The 18,557-nt window shown below is 44.2% G+C and overlaps 1 protein-coding gene across 3 annotated transcripts in view; it reads right to left on the bottom strand.

Annotated features, from left to right (window-relative positions):
• SLC44A5 (solute carrier family 44 member 5) overlaps window positions 1-18,557 on the bottom strand; it is a 297,524-nt gene that overhangs the window by 139,305 nt on the left and 139,662 nt on the right. For all 3 annotated transcript variants that reach the window (XM_073593722.1, XM_073593723.1, XM_073593720.1), the window contains exon 3: window positions 412-485. In XM_073593722.1, coding sequence (XP_073449823.1) covers window positions 412-485 — 74 coding nt within the window. The remainder of the gene's footprint in view (window positions 1-411; window positions 486-18,557) is intronic.

Genomic DNA, 18,557 nt, shown 5'->3' with positions numbered 1-18,557 from the left:
AAACCCCTCTGATGACTCATCGGTTGTTAAGGACGAGGCGGGCGCCTGCTCCTTAGCAATAATGACAGTTACTGGTTGTTAAGGATGCGGGCGACCGCCTGCTCCTTAACAACCAGCTATTTACAGCCTGTGATAAGGATGTCAGCTAGCGCCGGTGGTAAATTACCACAGGCTTTCACTACTAAAATACTGCATTACTTCACAAAATAACTAATGCAGTATTTTAGTAGCATTTTTTTTAGTAAATGCCAAAAAACTTTTTGAAAAACGCTGTACGGTATCTTACCGCATACTCGGATGTGGTAAGATACCACTTTGTGAATGGAGCCCAATATTTAAGTCACACATTACTTATCATTGGTATCTTATTGGTTGGTAATCAAACAAAAATAATCTTTAACTGTCACTTACCAACAATGCCCAGCGCAATATATCCCAGGATCACCACCACAAAGATAATGCAGCACAGGACATCTGTACAATGCCTACATACAAAGAACACAATAGATCAGAGACAGGTCCTCATGAAGTTTTTTGCTACATTCATATCATTGTGTGATAGATGTGGTTTTTGATGTTTTCACAGGTTTTGCATTGGTTACCATTAATCCCAGTGGAGGAGAAGTGTTGATGGAAACCACACTTAAGATGGAGCAAATTATAAGACCGTGGTAATAGGCTACCTGGGGAACCAACGGGGTTACTAAAATGGCAACAGAGTCATAATAGGGTTAAATAGCAAAAATGATCAACTTTATTAATGGCTTGGTATCAAAAATTATTTCAGCAACAAAATCAACTGACTCCCAGCATCATAGAGTCACTGAGATCAACCAGAGCACCAACAGTTAAAGTGCATTGAAGACAGACAAACATAAAACACAAAAGACATAATCTACTATACATCCAGACGCCAAATGTCAATACACACAAGGGTTGTCACGAGATAATTATCGCTTTGAGGTTACAAACATGGTACAAGACCAATAGGGTATAGGGTGACACAGGGATTGCCCAAGACATTGTGCTGCCTGGGTAAAAGAATGAAAAAAAAAAATCACTCCCACCAAAGGCCCCTACATCCATTATTTTATATCATGATAAATAAAACTAAAATTAAATTTGTCAGGAAGTCAGGTTTACATGCAACATCACCTTGTCTATATGCAAAATTATAAGACATACCACCATATTACCGCTCCCCCATCTTGGCGCTCTAGGGCATCCATGGGTACCAGTGTGTGTCAGCACAGTGGGCCCCCTGACCCCTCATGTGCAGTGAACATGTTGCCCCCATGGATGATATGCCACTGGGATAGGGCTGTATAGGGGCGGGCTAGGGCAGTATATGGGTGGGCTAGCACAGTATTGGGGTGGGCTAGCACAGTTTTGGGGCGGGCTAGGTTAGTATAGGGGCAAGCTAGCGTAGTATATAGACAGGCTAGGATAGTACATAGACAGGCTATGGCAGTATATAGACAGGCTAGGGTAGTATCTGAGCAGGCTAGGGTAGTATAGGGGCAGGCCAGGGTAGTATATATACAGGCTAGGGTAGTATATGGACAGGCTAGGGTAGTATATGGACAGGCTAGGGTAGTATATGGACAGGCTAATGTAGTATATAGACAAGCTAGGGTAGTATATGGACAGACTAGGGTAGTATAGGGACAGGCTAGGGTAGTATGGGGGCAGGCTAGGGTAGTATAGGGGCAGGCTAGGGTAGTATAGGGGCAGGCTAGAGCTGTATAGTGAGTTTTGAGCATGACAGGTAATGCAACATTTGGCCATCCAGCAGATCAGCAGCCACTACTAGAAAAAACAATGGACACCCTTTGTGTCCTGTCACAAAGAATTAACTTACAGTATATTACCTCTCTGTTGCTCTCTCCCAGTGCTCCCACAGTCTTCAGTGCCTAGCCTTGTACATACACCAGAGCAGAAGAACATTGGCTGCTGGCGGAGCCAGTGGGGAAGGGATATTTCATTGCTCTCTGGCTCCTGTAGGTACCCTGCCCACCGGCAGCACCTGAGCTCTTCATGTGTGCTCGGGTGTTTAACAGCCGGTGTTAGACTGTGTGTGAGCACCTTCCTGACCGGCAACTATGAGTATGTGTGTTGAGGGCAGCAGGTTGGTCTTTTTACAGGGCTGCGGAGCGGCCCGGAGGCAGTTGTCACCCTGCCCCCCAGCCCAGTCTGCCCCTGGATGACACACTAAACTGCAGGGAAAAAAAATCTGTTTCGTCAATATCCCGCCCCTCTCAAAGCGCCACCTGGCTCCAATGGACCCAGTGGGACCCATGGTAGGGCCGGCCCTGAGTTGACATCCGAGGTGTGTAAAGCCCTTGGGGACTAGATCTCAAGTCTCAACGTAGATTATTGCCAGCACACCAAGGATTGGCACAAAGTGGCGTCCAAACAGGTAGTTTATTGCATGATCACAACACAAGAAAGGTGCAACGTTTCGGAGTCACGCAGGACCCCTTCATCAGGCATGTGATAAACGTGGGATAACAGTGAAAAGAATTTTAATATCCATCAACCAATCAGAAAAGAAAGAAAACCAGAGCTCCTCCCACCCCGAAATAGGTATGACGTCACAAATCCCGCCAAAAAGACTCAAAAAGTTTCTTGAGAGACCTTGAGAGCTTATACCAGGAACGTGTGCGATGGGAATATGAAGTATTACTAGATCACAAGTCTGTATGAGGTACCTTACAGAACACTGATTCACTATTGCAGGGTGGATCATTACCCAGGGAGGGCTATTATTTTCCTAGAATATAGTCTATTGAAATACAGTCCAACTAAGTAGCCAAAGGTTAGGACAGGTTGTCTTGGGTAAGTCAAAAGGGGCACCTTCACTCAATGGAACCATCAGGTGGATAGTGGTAATGTCTGAAGTATTGTAGTGTGAACAGGATAAACACAACGGAAGTCTGTATATAGAGGAGCAACAGTTAATCTGCTGGCAGGTTATAGTATAGAAGTAAAACAGTGGTGCAGGTTAAGCAGCCAAGCGCAGGTGTTAAAGAGTAATGAAAAGTATCTTCCCAAGCTGGCACAGTTAACTGTGATCTATCATACAGTACAGTCCAAATAATTAACCGGACGTTAGGACAGATTGTCCTGAATAAACCAAAAAGTAGTCACTTTCGCTCTTATGCCGCGTATTTCCAACAACAAATGTTCGATGGGAGCTTGTTGTTGGAAATTCCGACCGTGTGTAGGCTCCATTGGACATTTTCCGTCAGAATTTCCGACAAAATTTGAGAGCTGGTTCTCAAATTTTCAGTCAAAATCCATTGTCGGAAATTTCGATCGTGTGTACACAATTCCGACACACAAAGTTCCACGCATGCTCCGAATCAAGCAGAAGAGCCGCACTGGCTATTGCACTTCATTTTTCTCGGCTCGTCGTACGTGTTGTACGTCACCGCGTTCTTGACGTTTGGAATTTCCGACAACATTTGTGTGACCGTGTGTATGCAAGACAAGTTTGAGCCAACATCCGTCGGAAAAAAACATGGATTTTGTTGTCGGAATCTCCGATCGTGTGTACGGGGCATTACTGTAGCCTTGTAGTTACTGAAGGTCCACTGTAAAACTAAATTCTAGGCAGATATAAAAAGGCACAAATAAATGCAGCGCTGTAATTTTTAATATATAAATAAATGTGTTTTTTAAATGTAAGCAGCGGAAGTATCTGAATTAGACCCGGTAACAGCCTCTTGCAGTCCCTGTACAGCAGGGCTAGAGAGAGGAAGCAGCACAAGGAGCCAATCAGTTCACGTGCTGACAACAAGCATGCTAAAAGGAGAGAGCAGATTGAGCAGAGAGGAATTCACTGTCCTGCTTCTCCCTTCACTGTCCAGTCACAGGCTTGGGTGGGTAAAGGACGACCTGGGCTCTGAAAAGATGGGTTGAATGATGCTGGCCATCAGACTGAGGATATCTAGCGGCAGAAAAAAAAAAAAAAGTACTGCGGGGAAATCTCAATTATGGTGTGTGACTCTGGGTGTGGTTGCCACCATCCTTATTGATTATATCAGAAAAAAACACAATTGCTCTTTATAGGACTTTGAAGGCAACTTCTAACAAAAAATAAGATATAATAACATTTATTTTCTCGATTTAAAAGGTTTCAACCACATATATTATATCACATGTTATATAGTATAAAATATTGTACAAAATTAGGTTACAACATCAAGAAGTGTGATCCAAAATGTTATCCCACACAGCTAATGATTTAGCTTGCAGTTATTGGATTACTTATTAGTCCACCCAGCTTAGGGACTCCAACGCGTTTCAAAATATTTATAACAATTATCTTCTTCAGGGATAGGATACCACTCTGGAACATAAATTATATTTTATTATCCACATATTACAATTTATACGTAATAGTTCAACCATCATGTATATACCTATAATATAGTATAATACAGTATAATATAGTACTTATAGCTTTTATACTATACTATTACATATTCCAATTAGATTTTGAGCACATGCAATGTGGTATCGACATCTGACTTTATAGGACATTAGATCCCAGCAGTCAGATGTGGGATAATATGACCCTATGGTACAGGGTTTAGTATTTCAACTAGAGGGGTAGGCCTGGGTATGTCCACCCAACAAACATAGTACCATTGTTATGCCATGGAAATTGAATCAGAGACATTAGACTGTATTATCATTGTATACGCCTTAACAGCCTGCAGTATGAGTGGTGGTCTCTGCATGCACTTATGGGGGTTCCCATTGACTCGGGAGTCTACTTACATGGAACCCGGACTTTCCTTTTTCCATATTTGTATCATGATGGTTGAACTATTATGTATAAATTTCAATATGTGGATAGTGATAGCAAAATATCATTTATATTCCAGAGTGGTATCTTATCCCTGAAATAGATAATTGTTATAAATATTTTGAATGCGTTGGAGTCCCTAAGCTGAGTGGGCCAACCACCAACTAATCCAATAACTGCAAGCTGTGGGGGATACCATTTGGATTACACTCCTTAATGTTGAAATCCAATTTTGTACAATATTTTATATTATGTAACATGTGATGTAATAGCAGTGGCAGATGGTGCTCAATATTTTGAGGGAGGGTGGCAAACAAACCCGCCCCCCCCCCACTCGCACCGCCGCTACCCATTGCCGCCAGTGCCCCCCTCCTCACTTGCACTGCTTCCGATGCCTCGGGAAGGCGGCGGCTTTGGTGCTCTGCGGTGAGGTGGGGGCTGAACCGGGTCGGATCCAAGACAGGAGCACCGGACACCACTGAGGCCAATACACGCTCCTGCCGGGCTTCTGACTGGGAGGACCGGCTCCAACAGGCATTGCTTCTCCTCCTGGCCCGCTTCCCGATTGGCCAAGAGGAGAAGCAACGCCTGTTGGAGCGGGTCCTCCCAGTCAGAAGCCCAGCAGGAGCTTGTATTGGCCGCAGCGGTATCCGGCGCTCCTGCCTTGGATCCGACTTGGCTCAGCCTCCACCTCGCCTCAGCTTCCCGATTGGCCAGGAGGAGAAGCAGGAAGACATTAGCGAATATTAATTTGCTAATGCCACATAAGTGGGTGGGCTCGGGGCGCAGTGCTCTGCTCCCTTAGCCCACCCTTTTTTGAAGCCAATTAGAGCCTCAGGATCTAATCATGCACTTGAAAAAAAACAAAAACATTGAAATCCATGTGTCCGGTGCCCTGCATGTAGATTAGGGGCCAGGCGCATGGATTAGGGGGGCAGCACTCCTGCGCCCCGTATGGAGCGGCCGCCACTGTGTAATAGATGTGGTTCAAACCTTTTAAAGCAGGGGAAATCTCTGGATTGAATGTGAATATTGCAGCAAAATCATTTTTTTTAATCATTTAATGGGCTCTCTTCATTTTTATCTTGTTATTTTTGGCTGGAGTTCTGCTGTGAACTTGCACTTGGTTGGCAGACCAGCATAGAATGTGTCAATCACAAGAGAATTCTGCGAATTTCGTTCCTAAATCATTTCCAGCTTGAAGTCCTGACAAGCAGCAGAAGTTTCCAGAACAGTTTTGTATCGCTGTGACATTCAAGGCTATTTCACAGCAGGGATTTTAATAAAACCAGAATTCCTCGCACCGTCCAGCTCCCTGACAACACGTCTCCGCGCTCAAACGTTTGCTCACACTCCTCTACTTTTACTCCCAGCTCCCTCTTAATTACCCTCAGGCAAGAAACTGAGAGTGTCAGAAAAACCTGCTGTATTAAATATTGAAATGCTGCTTTGCAACGGCAGCCAGCAAAGGGAAGGAGAGGAGGAGTGGGAGCCCGGAGAGGAGATTTCATTCTGTCTGGAACCTGCCATGGTGCTGATATCAGCCGCAACGTGGAAAAAGAAAAAGAGATTAGATTTTTATCACAAGGTGAAAGCACCGTCACCCATTCTAAAATAATTTGTGACATTTCAGTTACGCGGCTCTGCTTCCTTGGATTGGCTTCAATGAAAAAAAAAAAAAACAATGCATTGAAGTGGAACTGCGGTAAAAAAAAAAAAAAGGAAGAAAAAATTTCTCTAACAGTAAGGTCTTAGTCACACTTGCTCAAAATACTGCTGCTTAACAAATGCGCGTTGTTAGTCGAGTCTGATGCACGTTTAACACAACCACTTAGGGTCCAGGCCTTATTCTGACACTTTTTGTTTACAAGTGTAGCGCTTACCCCCGAAGGAGCGGCTGATTTAATTTGGGTCTTCGCCGTCACCCCCTTACCTGTATTTCCATCAGACACGGGACTTAGAGTCTATATTAGGCCTTACGCCCACCAATGTATGCACCAGTCACTTCGTTATATTTCCGATGCTTTATTGCAAAACTTTTGAAGAAGTAACAGTAAAGAGGTAGAAAGGGAGTTGCAGGAGGGTTCAGATACCTTATGCAGATCACTGAGGAATTTGAGATCCTGAAGACAAACACACCTTCAGTCACCAGATCTTTACCCACCCGGATAGGTGTCTCTCACTGACCTAGCAGCCGGAATGGCGCACGGACGAAAAGTCTCTGCCACAGACTTGAGAAGAACAAAATGGTTGCACGATCCTCTGCCATGGGATTTAGCAGTAGTTGAATGATCCTCTGCCACAGGATTTAGTATTAGATGAACAGCAAACACAGTACCAGAACCTTTAAGCTGACCCGGCAGTACTGTGTGGTAGATTAGTTAGGTATAGTTGCGTCCTCCAATTAAGTTACCAGGCCCTCCCGAGAGACCAGCCTTCATCCTGGCTCCCTCCAGTAAGGGTCCTCCGCTGGATCTCCTCAGCTTGGCTCGGCTTCTTCCTAACAGGCAAGACAGCCTAAGGACCACCTCTGTGGTAGTAGGCCCCAGACAGACTTCTGAGCCTACTTGTAGTCACATGGCCCCGAGGCAGGAGAAAAGTCACCACATACCTTAGGCCAGGAGGGCCAGGAGGTAAAAGAGAACCAAAAATGGCGTCTGCCCCTTAAGTACTCTCTCCCAGAATGCACAGCGGTGGACCACCCCCACTGGGTTACTTCTGAGAAAGAAGAGTGACAACGACACCTACAGACAACAGTGTGGAACTACACGCAACACAGCCAATGCTGGAACAGAAGCTAATTTAGCCACAGATTAAATCTGAACTATATACAGAACAGATAACCCCCTAAATTTACAACAAGCGCCTGATCAACAGGAGCAGGGCACCACACAAATAAAAATCTTTTTTTTTTTTTTGCACAGGCCCTAGAACAGGGGTCTCCAAACTTTCTAAAGAAAGGGCCCGTTTAATGTCCTTCAGACTTTAGGGAGGTCAGATTGTGGTCAGTGGGAGTAAACAATGCAGTGGGAGAAATAGTTGGTGTCAGTGGGAGGAATTAAAGAAATTGGTGGATGATGGACTTTATAGGCATAACACAAGTATATATTAACCGCTTCAGCCACAGAAGATTTTACCCCCTTCCTGACCAGAGCACTTTTTGCGATTCGGCACTGCGTCGCTTTAACTGACAATTGCTCGGTCATGCAACGTTGTACCCAAACAAAATTGATGTCCTTTTTTTCCCACAAATAGAGCTTTCTTTTGGTGGTATTTGATCATCTCTGTGGTTTTTATTTTTTGCGCTATAAACAAAAAAAGAGTGTCAATTTTGAAAAAAAAACACAATGGGGGTTATTTACTAAAGGAAAATCCACTTTGCACAGCAAGTGCACTTGGAAGTGCAGTCGCTGTAGATCTGAGGGGGACATGCAAGGAAAATAAAAAACAGCATTTTATCTTGCACATGATTAGATGATAAAACCAGCAGAGCTTCCCCTCATTTCAGAACTACCCCTCAGATTTACAGCGACTGCACTTTCAAGTGCACCTGCAGTGCAAAGTGAATTTTCCTTTCATAAATAACCCCCAATATTTTGTACTTTTTGCTATAATAAATATCCCCATTTTTATTTTAAAAAAAGCAAACTTTTTCTCAGTTTATACCGATATGTATTCTTCTACATATTTTTGGTAATAAAAATCGCAATAAGCGTATATTGATTTTTTTGCGCAAAAGTTAAAGCGTCTACAAAATAGGTGCTAGATTTATAGCATTTTTATTATTATTTTTTTTTTTAATAGTAATGGCGGAGATCTGCGATTTTTATCGTGACTGCGACATTATGGTGACACATCGGACAATTTTGACACATTTTTGGGACCATTGGCATTAATACAGCGATCAATGCTATAAAAATGCATTGATTACTGTAAAAATGTCACTGGCAGTAAAGGGGTTAACACTAGGGGGCGATCAAGGGGTTAATGTGTTCCCTAGTGTGTGTTCTAACGGAAGGGGGGAGGGAACTGACTAGAGGAGATGACAGATCACTGTTCATACTCTTTATGAACAGACGATCTGTCACTTCTCCCCTCAGAGAACCGGGATCTCTGTGTTTACACACAGAGATCCAGTTTCTTGCCGTGTTACGAGCGATTGCAGGAGCCCGACGATCATCGAGACCGCGGGGCACTCGCATCGGCTCCGGGGGGCGAGCGTGCGCCCCTAGCGGCCGCCTAGAGGAGCGGCGTAACATGACGGCGATTCGCCTGCCCATGCCATTGTGCCGCAGTATAACTGCGGTGGCTGGTCAGCAAGCGGTTAAAAAAGAAATATTTATTATAAAATTGGAATTAGAGCGATTTCACAGAAATTCATCAATTATTCACAGAAATGTGCCTTTAAGCATAAACAACACACCACCCACATACATATACACGGTTAATCACAGGCTGGAGGACCAGTTTGATCACTTTCCAATAATAAAGAAAACGAAAAGGCGGTGTGTCATGGGAAGAATGATGTCCCATTTTTTTGTTGTCAGTGGAAGGAATTATGCCCCATCGTTGGTGTCAGTGGAAATAGTACTCCAATGTTGGTATCAATGGCAGGAATTGGGGTGCATATAAATCAATGATTTTTTTTTTTTTTTATCTGATTTTTTTTTTTTTTTATCTAAATCTGATTTTTTGGATTTAAATCAGATTTTTTTAAAATTTTTATCAAATTTATTTTAATAAAATGCTTTTGGAGTAAAAATCTAACTAAGGTTCAATTCACACATAAACTGGTCACGGATCGCACAGCAACGCTGTGCTTAGCCATTCTCCAGTTCAGGGACGAATCAGGGTCGAATCTTTGCCTGAATTCGGCCCTGAAACTGAGCTAAAGACGCACAGAACAGCGGCTCCATAGAGGGTCGGTCACATTCTCCTGCTATGCGAATTGGATGCGGGGATATCCGCATCCAATTCGCATAGGTGTGAACCCAGCCTGAAAGATAGTTTTCTATTTAAGATATATTAATAATTTAGTTTATTCAGTATGAAATGGAGCTTAGTTATGTACAATGAGGCTGTATATTCTTCAATATTTACATTTTTGGTATTGCAAGCTGAGATAACATGCACTGCATTGATGCAGTCACACAATTCAACAGTAACTATGAGATAAAAAAAAGTTCAGGAATATTCCTTTATCCCATTGTGTTGCAAATCTATGTACACTACAAACTGTATGATTGAATCAGATCTGATATCTCTGTTTTACTAACCTGACAGCTTATTATTCTAAATAGAAAACCTTAATTTTGTTTGCAAATATTAAAGATTCTAACTACCAGCAAGAATGAGTCCTTACACTTAAAGAGCACCTGTCATTTCAGATCCATCATGGCAGCGCCTGTTAGCGGGCACTCACCTGCTGCCGCCACGTCCCTCACCTTGTTGTGTCACTGCCGCATCACCAGACATCCCATTAACCACTTCCGGACCAGCCACCGCAGTTATGGCTTCCAGGAGGATGGCTTCCCTGCGCGAGCCATCGTAGCTGTGCGTTGGCTCTTTAAGACGCTTTAGCAGGCGCGATGACCGCCGGACACCCGCGATCACTAGTGACAGAGCGAGAACTGAGATCTGTGTGTGTGTAAACACACAAATCCTGCTTCTCTCATGAGAGAGGAGACCAATCGTGTGTTCCTACTAAGTAGGAATCTCAGTTTGCAGAGCTTACTAAGTAGGAACACTGATCGGTCTCCTCCCCTAGTCAGTTCCACCTCCCCACAGTTAGAACACACCTAGGGAACACAGTTAACCCCTTGATCGCTCCCTAGTGTAAACCACTTCCCTGCCAGTGACATTTATATAGTAATCAGTGGCTATTTTTAGCTCTGATCGCTGTATAAATGTCACTGGTCCCAAAAAAGTGTCAAAAGTGTCTGTTCTGTCCGCCATAATGTCGCAGTCACGATAAAAATCGCTGATCACCGCCATTACTAGTTAAAAAAATAAATAAATAAAAATGCCATAAACCTATCCCCTATTTTGTAGACGCTATAACTTTTGCGCAAACCAATCAGTATACGCTTATTGCGATTTTTTTTTAACAAAGATATGTAGAAGAACACATATCGGCCTAAACTGAGGAAAAAATTTCTAGTTATAACACGCATTATGTTGTGAATGAACCCATACCTATTTTTTTTTTACTGTAGGTTTTGTGGTAATGCAAGGTCCTGCCACTGTGAAAATGGATAGAGGAAGGACACGGGGTTTGCACATATGCAGAGTGCGGAACTCCAGAATATCAGTCTTGAGTGAGAAAAAACTGTTTTTACAGCTTTCTGCAGGTTTTGGTATTCCCGGATTGGGCTCCAGAGTTTGGAGGTCTCAAAGTGTTTTTTAGGGAGGAAATTTCCAACACAGTGTTCAGGCATTGTTGAAGGCCAAGAGTTTGTGAGCAGGGTGCAGTGTGGTACATCTGCGAACAGGGATCACTCGGAGGCCAAGGTAGATGACAACAGTGTATTTAAAGGAAGTTCCAATAAGGTACAACCAGGCCCAACGGCTAGACATGGCCGTCTGGAGTCACCACACAGAATCTGCAGCGAATAGCTTTTACTTTGGAGGATGCCGACAGCTTCTGCAATGAGGAGTGGGAATGTGGCCTGGCCAGTCCACACCCATCAGGAGGTAACTCCAAGCAGAGGATAGGCGTAGTCCCTCAGCTGTCCCTACTCCTCTGGAACCTCTCCCTAGCTCTAACACTTTCCTTAAAACACGGCAAACCTGTCCCTTACACGAAACAAAGTGCACTCCAAATCTGGGAGCCAGTGTCTTAAATAAACACTGCCCTGACCCAAGATAGCCACAGGGTCAATCAGGGCACCAGCCTCCAATCCGACGGCTGCTCCCTTGATGACAGCTGAGCACTGGTGTGGCTGCATTAATGGGCACTGGTGTGGCTGCGCTAATGGGCACTGGTGAGGCTGCATTAATGGGCACTGGTGTGGCTGCATTAATGGGCACTGGTGTGGCTGTGCTGATGGCCACTGATCAGGCTGCATTGATGGGCACTGGTGTGGCTGCGCTGATGGGCACTGATCAGGCTGCATTGATGGGCACTGGTGTGGCTGCGCTGATGGCCACTGATCAGGCTGCATTAATGGGCACTGGTGTAGCTGCACTGATGGGCACTTATCAGGCTGCATTAATGGGCACTTGTGTGGCTGCGCTAATGGGCACTGATCAGGCTGCATTGATGGGCACTGGTGTGGCTGCGCTGATGGGCACTGGTGTGGATGCGCTGATGGCCACTGATCAGGCTGCATTAATGGGCACTGGTGTGGCTACGCCCTGTCCTATGCCCAATACTGGAAGGTTTTACTTGTCCAATGTTTTTTTTTTTGCGCAATTGCGTATAGTTCATACACTGTTTTTGTGCGTGTTTGCAAAATTAAAGTGGGCCAGTCTGGATGAAGTCCAGGGTCGAGATTTTGTCCCAGTCCAGCCCTGGAAACACATAACAGTTGCGTGGAGATCAGTTTATGCTATGTGCTGATCTGTCTAGTTTGGTGACAAGTTCGTCAACCACCCCAGTCCGAAGGACTCAGCAATCACAGAGCGGGCAGTTCATCCATGGATGCCCTCCCTGTAGCTTTCTTTCGGCTATAGCGTGGGAAGGAAGAGGAAAAATTATTCTTTGGATTTGGATATCGAAAAATTTGATCACCCAGAGATTTGAATTTCACATTTTTCAATGGCTCTTTTTTTTTTTTTGAGAAAGATATTTGAAGACTCTTTTGATAAAAGACACTGTGGGGTTGAATTACTAAAGGCAAATAGATTGTGCCCCAGAGCTTAGTAGATGAAGTAAATCTTCACTTTGCAAGGAATACCCAATCACATGCAAGGAAAATAAAAAAAAACTGCAGTTTTGCTTGCACGTGATTGGACGATAGTAGTCAGCAGAGCATTTGCTCTTTTACTGAGCTTCCGGAGCAACTGCACTTTGCAAACTGCACAGTCTATTGGCCATTAGTAAATCAACCCCAATACACAATATTCAAGTTCATGTGGATTATAAGACTTTATACAAGGGGCTTTATAAATGTATGGCTTTTTACTTTTATATTTTTCTAATGAATGTGGTTATTTAAGTTACTATAATAAGGACTTAAAGAAATAAAGATTTTTGTATGTCTCCATTATATGCTGCTGTGATACCTTAAGCTTTTTCTAAAAAGGTCCCAGAATAATTGAAAGTAGGGTATCCTTCGAATAATCTATAACCTCCTTATTTTTCATTTCTAGTGTGATATTTGATCAAGCATTAGGGGACTCAGACGGTAGAGACTTTACATCCTATATACAAAGAACTAAAATAGTCTCATTAAGCCACGCAGACTCCTTTTCTCTGCAGGGCCCAGGTAGTAGCTCCATAAGTGTCAATAATGCATCTGGTTTGTCACTTTTAATCTTTTAATTACATCGCCTTGCTGTGCGTTCTCCTGCACGCCAAGCACTTTGTCGGAGCTGTAGGCAACTTCCTGCTGAAAATCCTCAGAGCTTGTGTAAAAACCCAGCCGGGCTTTGTTCACAGAAAACTCGGTGACATTTCACAAATGACGGAAGTGCTTCCAACTCTGCACACTCATCTCTGCTCTTCGCCGTACAAATGGAAGGCTTTTCAGGCAGTGCCAGTGCTAAGCCTGCTAATCGCTCTTTTTTACCCAGGTCCATCTGCCGAGGGTTCTTAAAGTGAACCTGTGCTTTGTTGAGGCAAGGCAAAAGCAATAAGTTATATCACCCTAGGTTCACAGCTTACATTTTTAGTGTGTTTTGCAGTTTGCAGAAACGCCCTACAGTCCATTTAACATGGTTTCCCATGGTACACGTTCACATGTATGTGTTTTGTGGCCGGTGCATTTTTGGACAGGGTCGGGGACTTTTTTCCGCATTCCGATTTTTGATGTGTTTTGCGTTTTTTATTTTTCTGTTTAAACACTGTATATAGCTGGTTGCTAAGGAGCAAGCCAGAAAGCCGGCCACTGCATCCTTAACAACTGATGAGTCATCAGCTGTCAGCGGGGTTTCCCGCTGACAGCTGAATGTAAAAAAAAATTGCCGGCAAAAAAGAAAAATTGCCAAAACACAGCGTGGGGTTCTCCCAAGGTCCATACCAGACCCTTCGTGTTCTAAAATGGTTTCAGAGGACCCCCAATGCCAACATTTAAAAAAAAAAAATGGCTGGGGTCTCCCCAAAATCCTTACCAGACCCTTATCCAAGCATGCAGGTCAGGGAAGGGAGGGGGCGAGCAAGTGCCCCCCCTCCTCCTGAACCATACTAGGCCGCATGCCCTCAACATGGCGGATGGGTGCTTTGGGGTGGGGGTCAGAGCCAAAGCACCTTGCCCCCATGTTGATGGGGACAAGGGCCTCTTCCCCACAACCCTGGCCGGTGGTTGTGGGGGTCTGCGGGCAGGGGGCTTATCGGAATCTGGAGGCCCCCTTTAACAAAGGAGGCCCCTGGACCCTCCCCCTACCATGTGAATGAGTATGGGGTATCCTTACCCATTCACCCAAAAAAGCAGTGAAATGTTTAAAAAAACAAGAGCCGTTTTTTGACAAGTCCTTTATTAAAAGATAAAAATTACCCCTGTCGTAGCTCCAACGTGTCTTCTTTCTCCGGGACCAATGTCTTATTCCTCCGGTAGTTTCTTCTCCCTCCAGTAGTTTCTTCTCCCTCCGATGCAATCTTCTTCCCGAGCTGTCTTCTTCCTCGCTGTCGGTTACCTACTAAAAACAAAAAAAGGCTGATCTTCATCTTCTTCCATGTGATGTCACAAGGGGCAGGCTCTCTGGGTGATGTCACCCTGTGCCTATTTAAGAAATGCCAGACAGTGGGTGACAACACAACAGAGGAAGACAGCCTTAGAAGAAGATCTGCCTTTTTTTGTTTTTAGTAGATAACCGGCGGTGAGGAAGATGACAGCTCGGGGAGAAGACAGCTCAGGGTGAAGACTGCACCGAGGGAGAAGACTGCACCGGAGGGAGAAGAAGCTACCAGAGGAAGAAGACATTGGTACAATATAATTATTGTCATGGAAGAGTTAAACAAAAAAGCAGCCCATTCTGCAATACTTACCCCCTCTGCCATGCTGTGTCCTGCAGGCATACCATCCATAGATCCAGCACTGGTCTTCTCCACTGGTCAACCCTCTTCCTGTGCGCCAAGGATGTCTATGACTTGCCTTTCAGGGCATTTATTGAAACCATGCTGGACTCCGAGAAGATTGCTGCAGGAAATGGTGCAGAAGTCATTACATAGCACCGTTCTTCGCAACATTTAGGATCACCAAGTGCAAGAGGAAAGAAGACCCATTACATCATGTAACCTGACTGAAGAGCGCAAGATTTAAAGAGGAATTCCAGGCTACCACCTAACTAGCCTTAAAACTGTCCCCTCCCTCTCCTAACACCTATGCTAACTAACATGTTTAAGAAAGATGTAGATACTTACTTATTTTTAGCACCCTCCATGCCGGTCATGTGATTTACAGTGCCTTCGAAAAAGTATTCATACCCATTGAAATTTTCCACATTTGGTCAGGTTACAACCAAAAACGTAAATGTATTTTATTGGAATTTTATGTGATAGACCAACACAAAGTGGCACATAATTGTGTAGTGGAATGAAAATTATAAATGGTTTTCAAAATGTTTTACAAATAAATATCTGAAAAGTGTGGCATGCATTTGTATTCAGCCCCCTTTACTCTGATACCCCTAACTAAAATCTAGTGGAACCAATTGCCTTTAGAAGTCACCTAATTAGTAAATAGAGTCTATCTGTGTGTAATTTATTCTCAGTATAAATACAGCTGTTCTGTAAAGCCCTCAGAGGTTTGTTAGAGAATCTTAGTGAACAAACAGCATCATGAAGGCCAAGGAACACACCAGACAGGTCAGGGATCATCTAAAAATGGAAAGAGTATGGTTGCAAACCTACCAAGACATGGCCGTCCACCTAAACTGACAGGCTGGGCAAGGACAGTATTAATCAGAGAAGCAGCCAAGAGGCCCATGATAACTCTGGAGTAGCTGCAGAAATCCACAGCTCAGGTGGGAGAATCTGTCCACAGGACAACTATTAGTCGTGCTCTCCACAAATCTGGCCTTTATGGAAGAGTCACAAGAAGAAAGCCATTTTTGAAAGAAAGCCATAAGTAGTCCTGTTTGTAGTTTGCGAGAAGCAATCTGGGGGACACAGCAAACATGTGGAAGAAGGTGCTCTGGTCAGATGAGTCCAAAATTGAACTTTTTGGCCTAAATGCAAAACGCTATGTGTGGCAGAAAACTAACACTGCACATCACCCTGAACACACCATCCCCACCGTGAAACACGAAGGTGGTAGCATCATATTGTGGGGATGCTTTTCTTCAGCAGGGACAGGGAAGCTGGTCAGAGTTGATGGGAAGATGGATGGAGCCAAATACAGGGCAATCTTAGAAGAAAACCTATTATGCCCTGTACACACGGTCGGATTTTCGACGGAAAATGTGTGATAGGACCTTGTTGTCGGAAATTCCAACCGTGTGTAGGCTCCATCACACATTTTCCATTGGATTTTCCGACACACAAAGTTTGAGAGCTTGCTATAAAATTTTCCGACAACAAAATCCGTTGTCGGAACTTCCGATCGTGTGTACACAAATCCGGCGCACAAAGTGCCACGCATGCTCAGAATAAATAAAGAGATGAAAGCTATTGGCTACTGCCCCATTTATAGTCCCGACGTACGTGTTTTACGTCACCGCGTTCAGAATGATCGGATTTTCCGACAACTTTGTGTGACCGTGTGTATGCAAGACAAGTTTGAGCCAACATCCGTCCGAAAAAATCCTAGGATTTTGTTGTCGGAATGTCCGATCGTGTGTACGGGGCATTAGAGTCTGCAAAAGACTTGAGACTGGGTTGGAGGTTGACCTTCCAGCAAGACAACAACCCTAAGCATACAGCCAGAGCTACAATGGAATGGTTTAGATCAAAGCATATTCATGTGTTAGATTGGCCCAGTCAAAGTCCAGACCTAAATCCAATTGAGAATCTGTGGCAAGACTTCAAAATTGCTGTTCACAGACGCTCTTCGTCCAATCTGACAGAGCTTGAGCTATTTTGCAAAGAATGGGCAAAAATGTCACTCTCTAGATGTACAAAGCTGGTAGAGACATCCTAAAAAGACTTGCAGTTGTAATTGCAGTGAAAGGCGGTTCTACAAAGTATTGACTTTTCTTCCACTTCACAATTATGTGCCACTTTGTGTTGGTCTATCACATAAAATTCCAATAAAATACATTTAAGTTTTTGGTTGTAACATGACAAAATGTGGAAAATTTCAAGGGGTATCAATACTTTTTCAATATACTGTAGCTCCCCCCTTGTCAGCCAGAAGCAGATGCAAAGGAGATGAGGGAGCGCAGACAATGGATGGGCCATTAAAGCCTATGGGTGATGTCACTGCTCCAAGCTTTACGAGCTGCTACCATTGGCTGACACAGGGGAGATCACGTGACCAGACTGTAGCAGGTAATCTGCAGCCGCTGTAATTTTCTGTAAAATGAAATACAATATGCCAACCTGGAGGCCTTCTGTATGTTGTTGGTATACTGAACGCCCCCAAAAATGTAATTATGCGGCTTGTGCAATTAGCTCATTGATTTTCCCAGATGTCTCCACTAATCCCTTCCTGCTGCTGCCTCCCAACCCTTAATGCCCCGTACACACAGTCAGACATTGATCGGACATTCCGACAACAAAATCCATGGATTTTTTCTGACGGATGTTGGCTCAAACTTGTCTTGCATACACACGGTCGCACAAAGTTGTCGGAAAATCCGATCGTTCCGAACACGGTGATGTAAAACACGTACGTCGGGACTATAAACGGGGCAGTGGCCAATAGCTTTCATCTCTTTATTTATTCTGAGCATGCGTGGCACTTTGTCCGTCGGATTTGTCTACACACGATCGGAATTTAAAGGATCAGATTTTGTTGTCGGAAAATTTTATAGCCTGCTCTCAAACTTTGTGTGTCGGAAATTCCGATAGAAAAGTCCGATGGAGCCTACACACGGTCGGAATTTCCGACAACAAGCTCCGATCACACATATTCCGTCGGAAAGTCCGACCGTGTATACAGGGCATAAGAGTGGTTCTAAAGTCTAAAGATTTTTTACCTTAATGCATAGAAGGCAAAAAACCTTCTTTGTAACAGAATCCCCCCTCCCCTATACTTACCTGAGTCCATTCATGATCCAGTGTTGTGCATGAGAGCAGCAGCTCTCCCAGGTCTGTACTTCCTCTCTGGGCAGATTGATAGCAGCAAGAGCCATTGGTTCCTGCTGCTGTCAATCAAATGCTGTGAGAAGGAGTGGGGGCATGGTCGAGCCACCCGGTCTGTGTCAATGGACGCAGACACAGCGGCTCGGAAACGAGCCCACAGGAATTCCCCCATAAGAGATGGCTTTCTATGCAGGCATTCTCCGAAGAGGAGAAGCCAGGAGTGCCAGCGGGGGGATCCCAGAAGAAGGGGATCGGGGCTGCTCTGTGCAAAACCATTACACAGAGCAGGTAAGTATGGCAGGTTTATTATTTTATAAAAAAAAAAAAAAAAGGAATCTTTAATATCACTTTAAGTGGATCCAAATGCCAGGGGGCAGAGGCCGAGATTCTGATCAT

This window comes from Aquarana catesbeiana, linkage group LG07 (assembly GCF_042186555.1).
Source record: "Aquarana catesbeiana isolate 2022-GZ linkage group LG07, ASM4218655v1, whole genome shotgun sequence".
NCBI classification, from domain to species: domain Eukaryota; kingdom Metazoa; phylum Chordata; class Amphibia; order Anura; family Ranidae; genus Aquarana; species Aquarana catesbeiana.
This window is presented reverse-complemented; position numbering and strand designations above follow the sequence as displayed.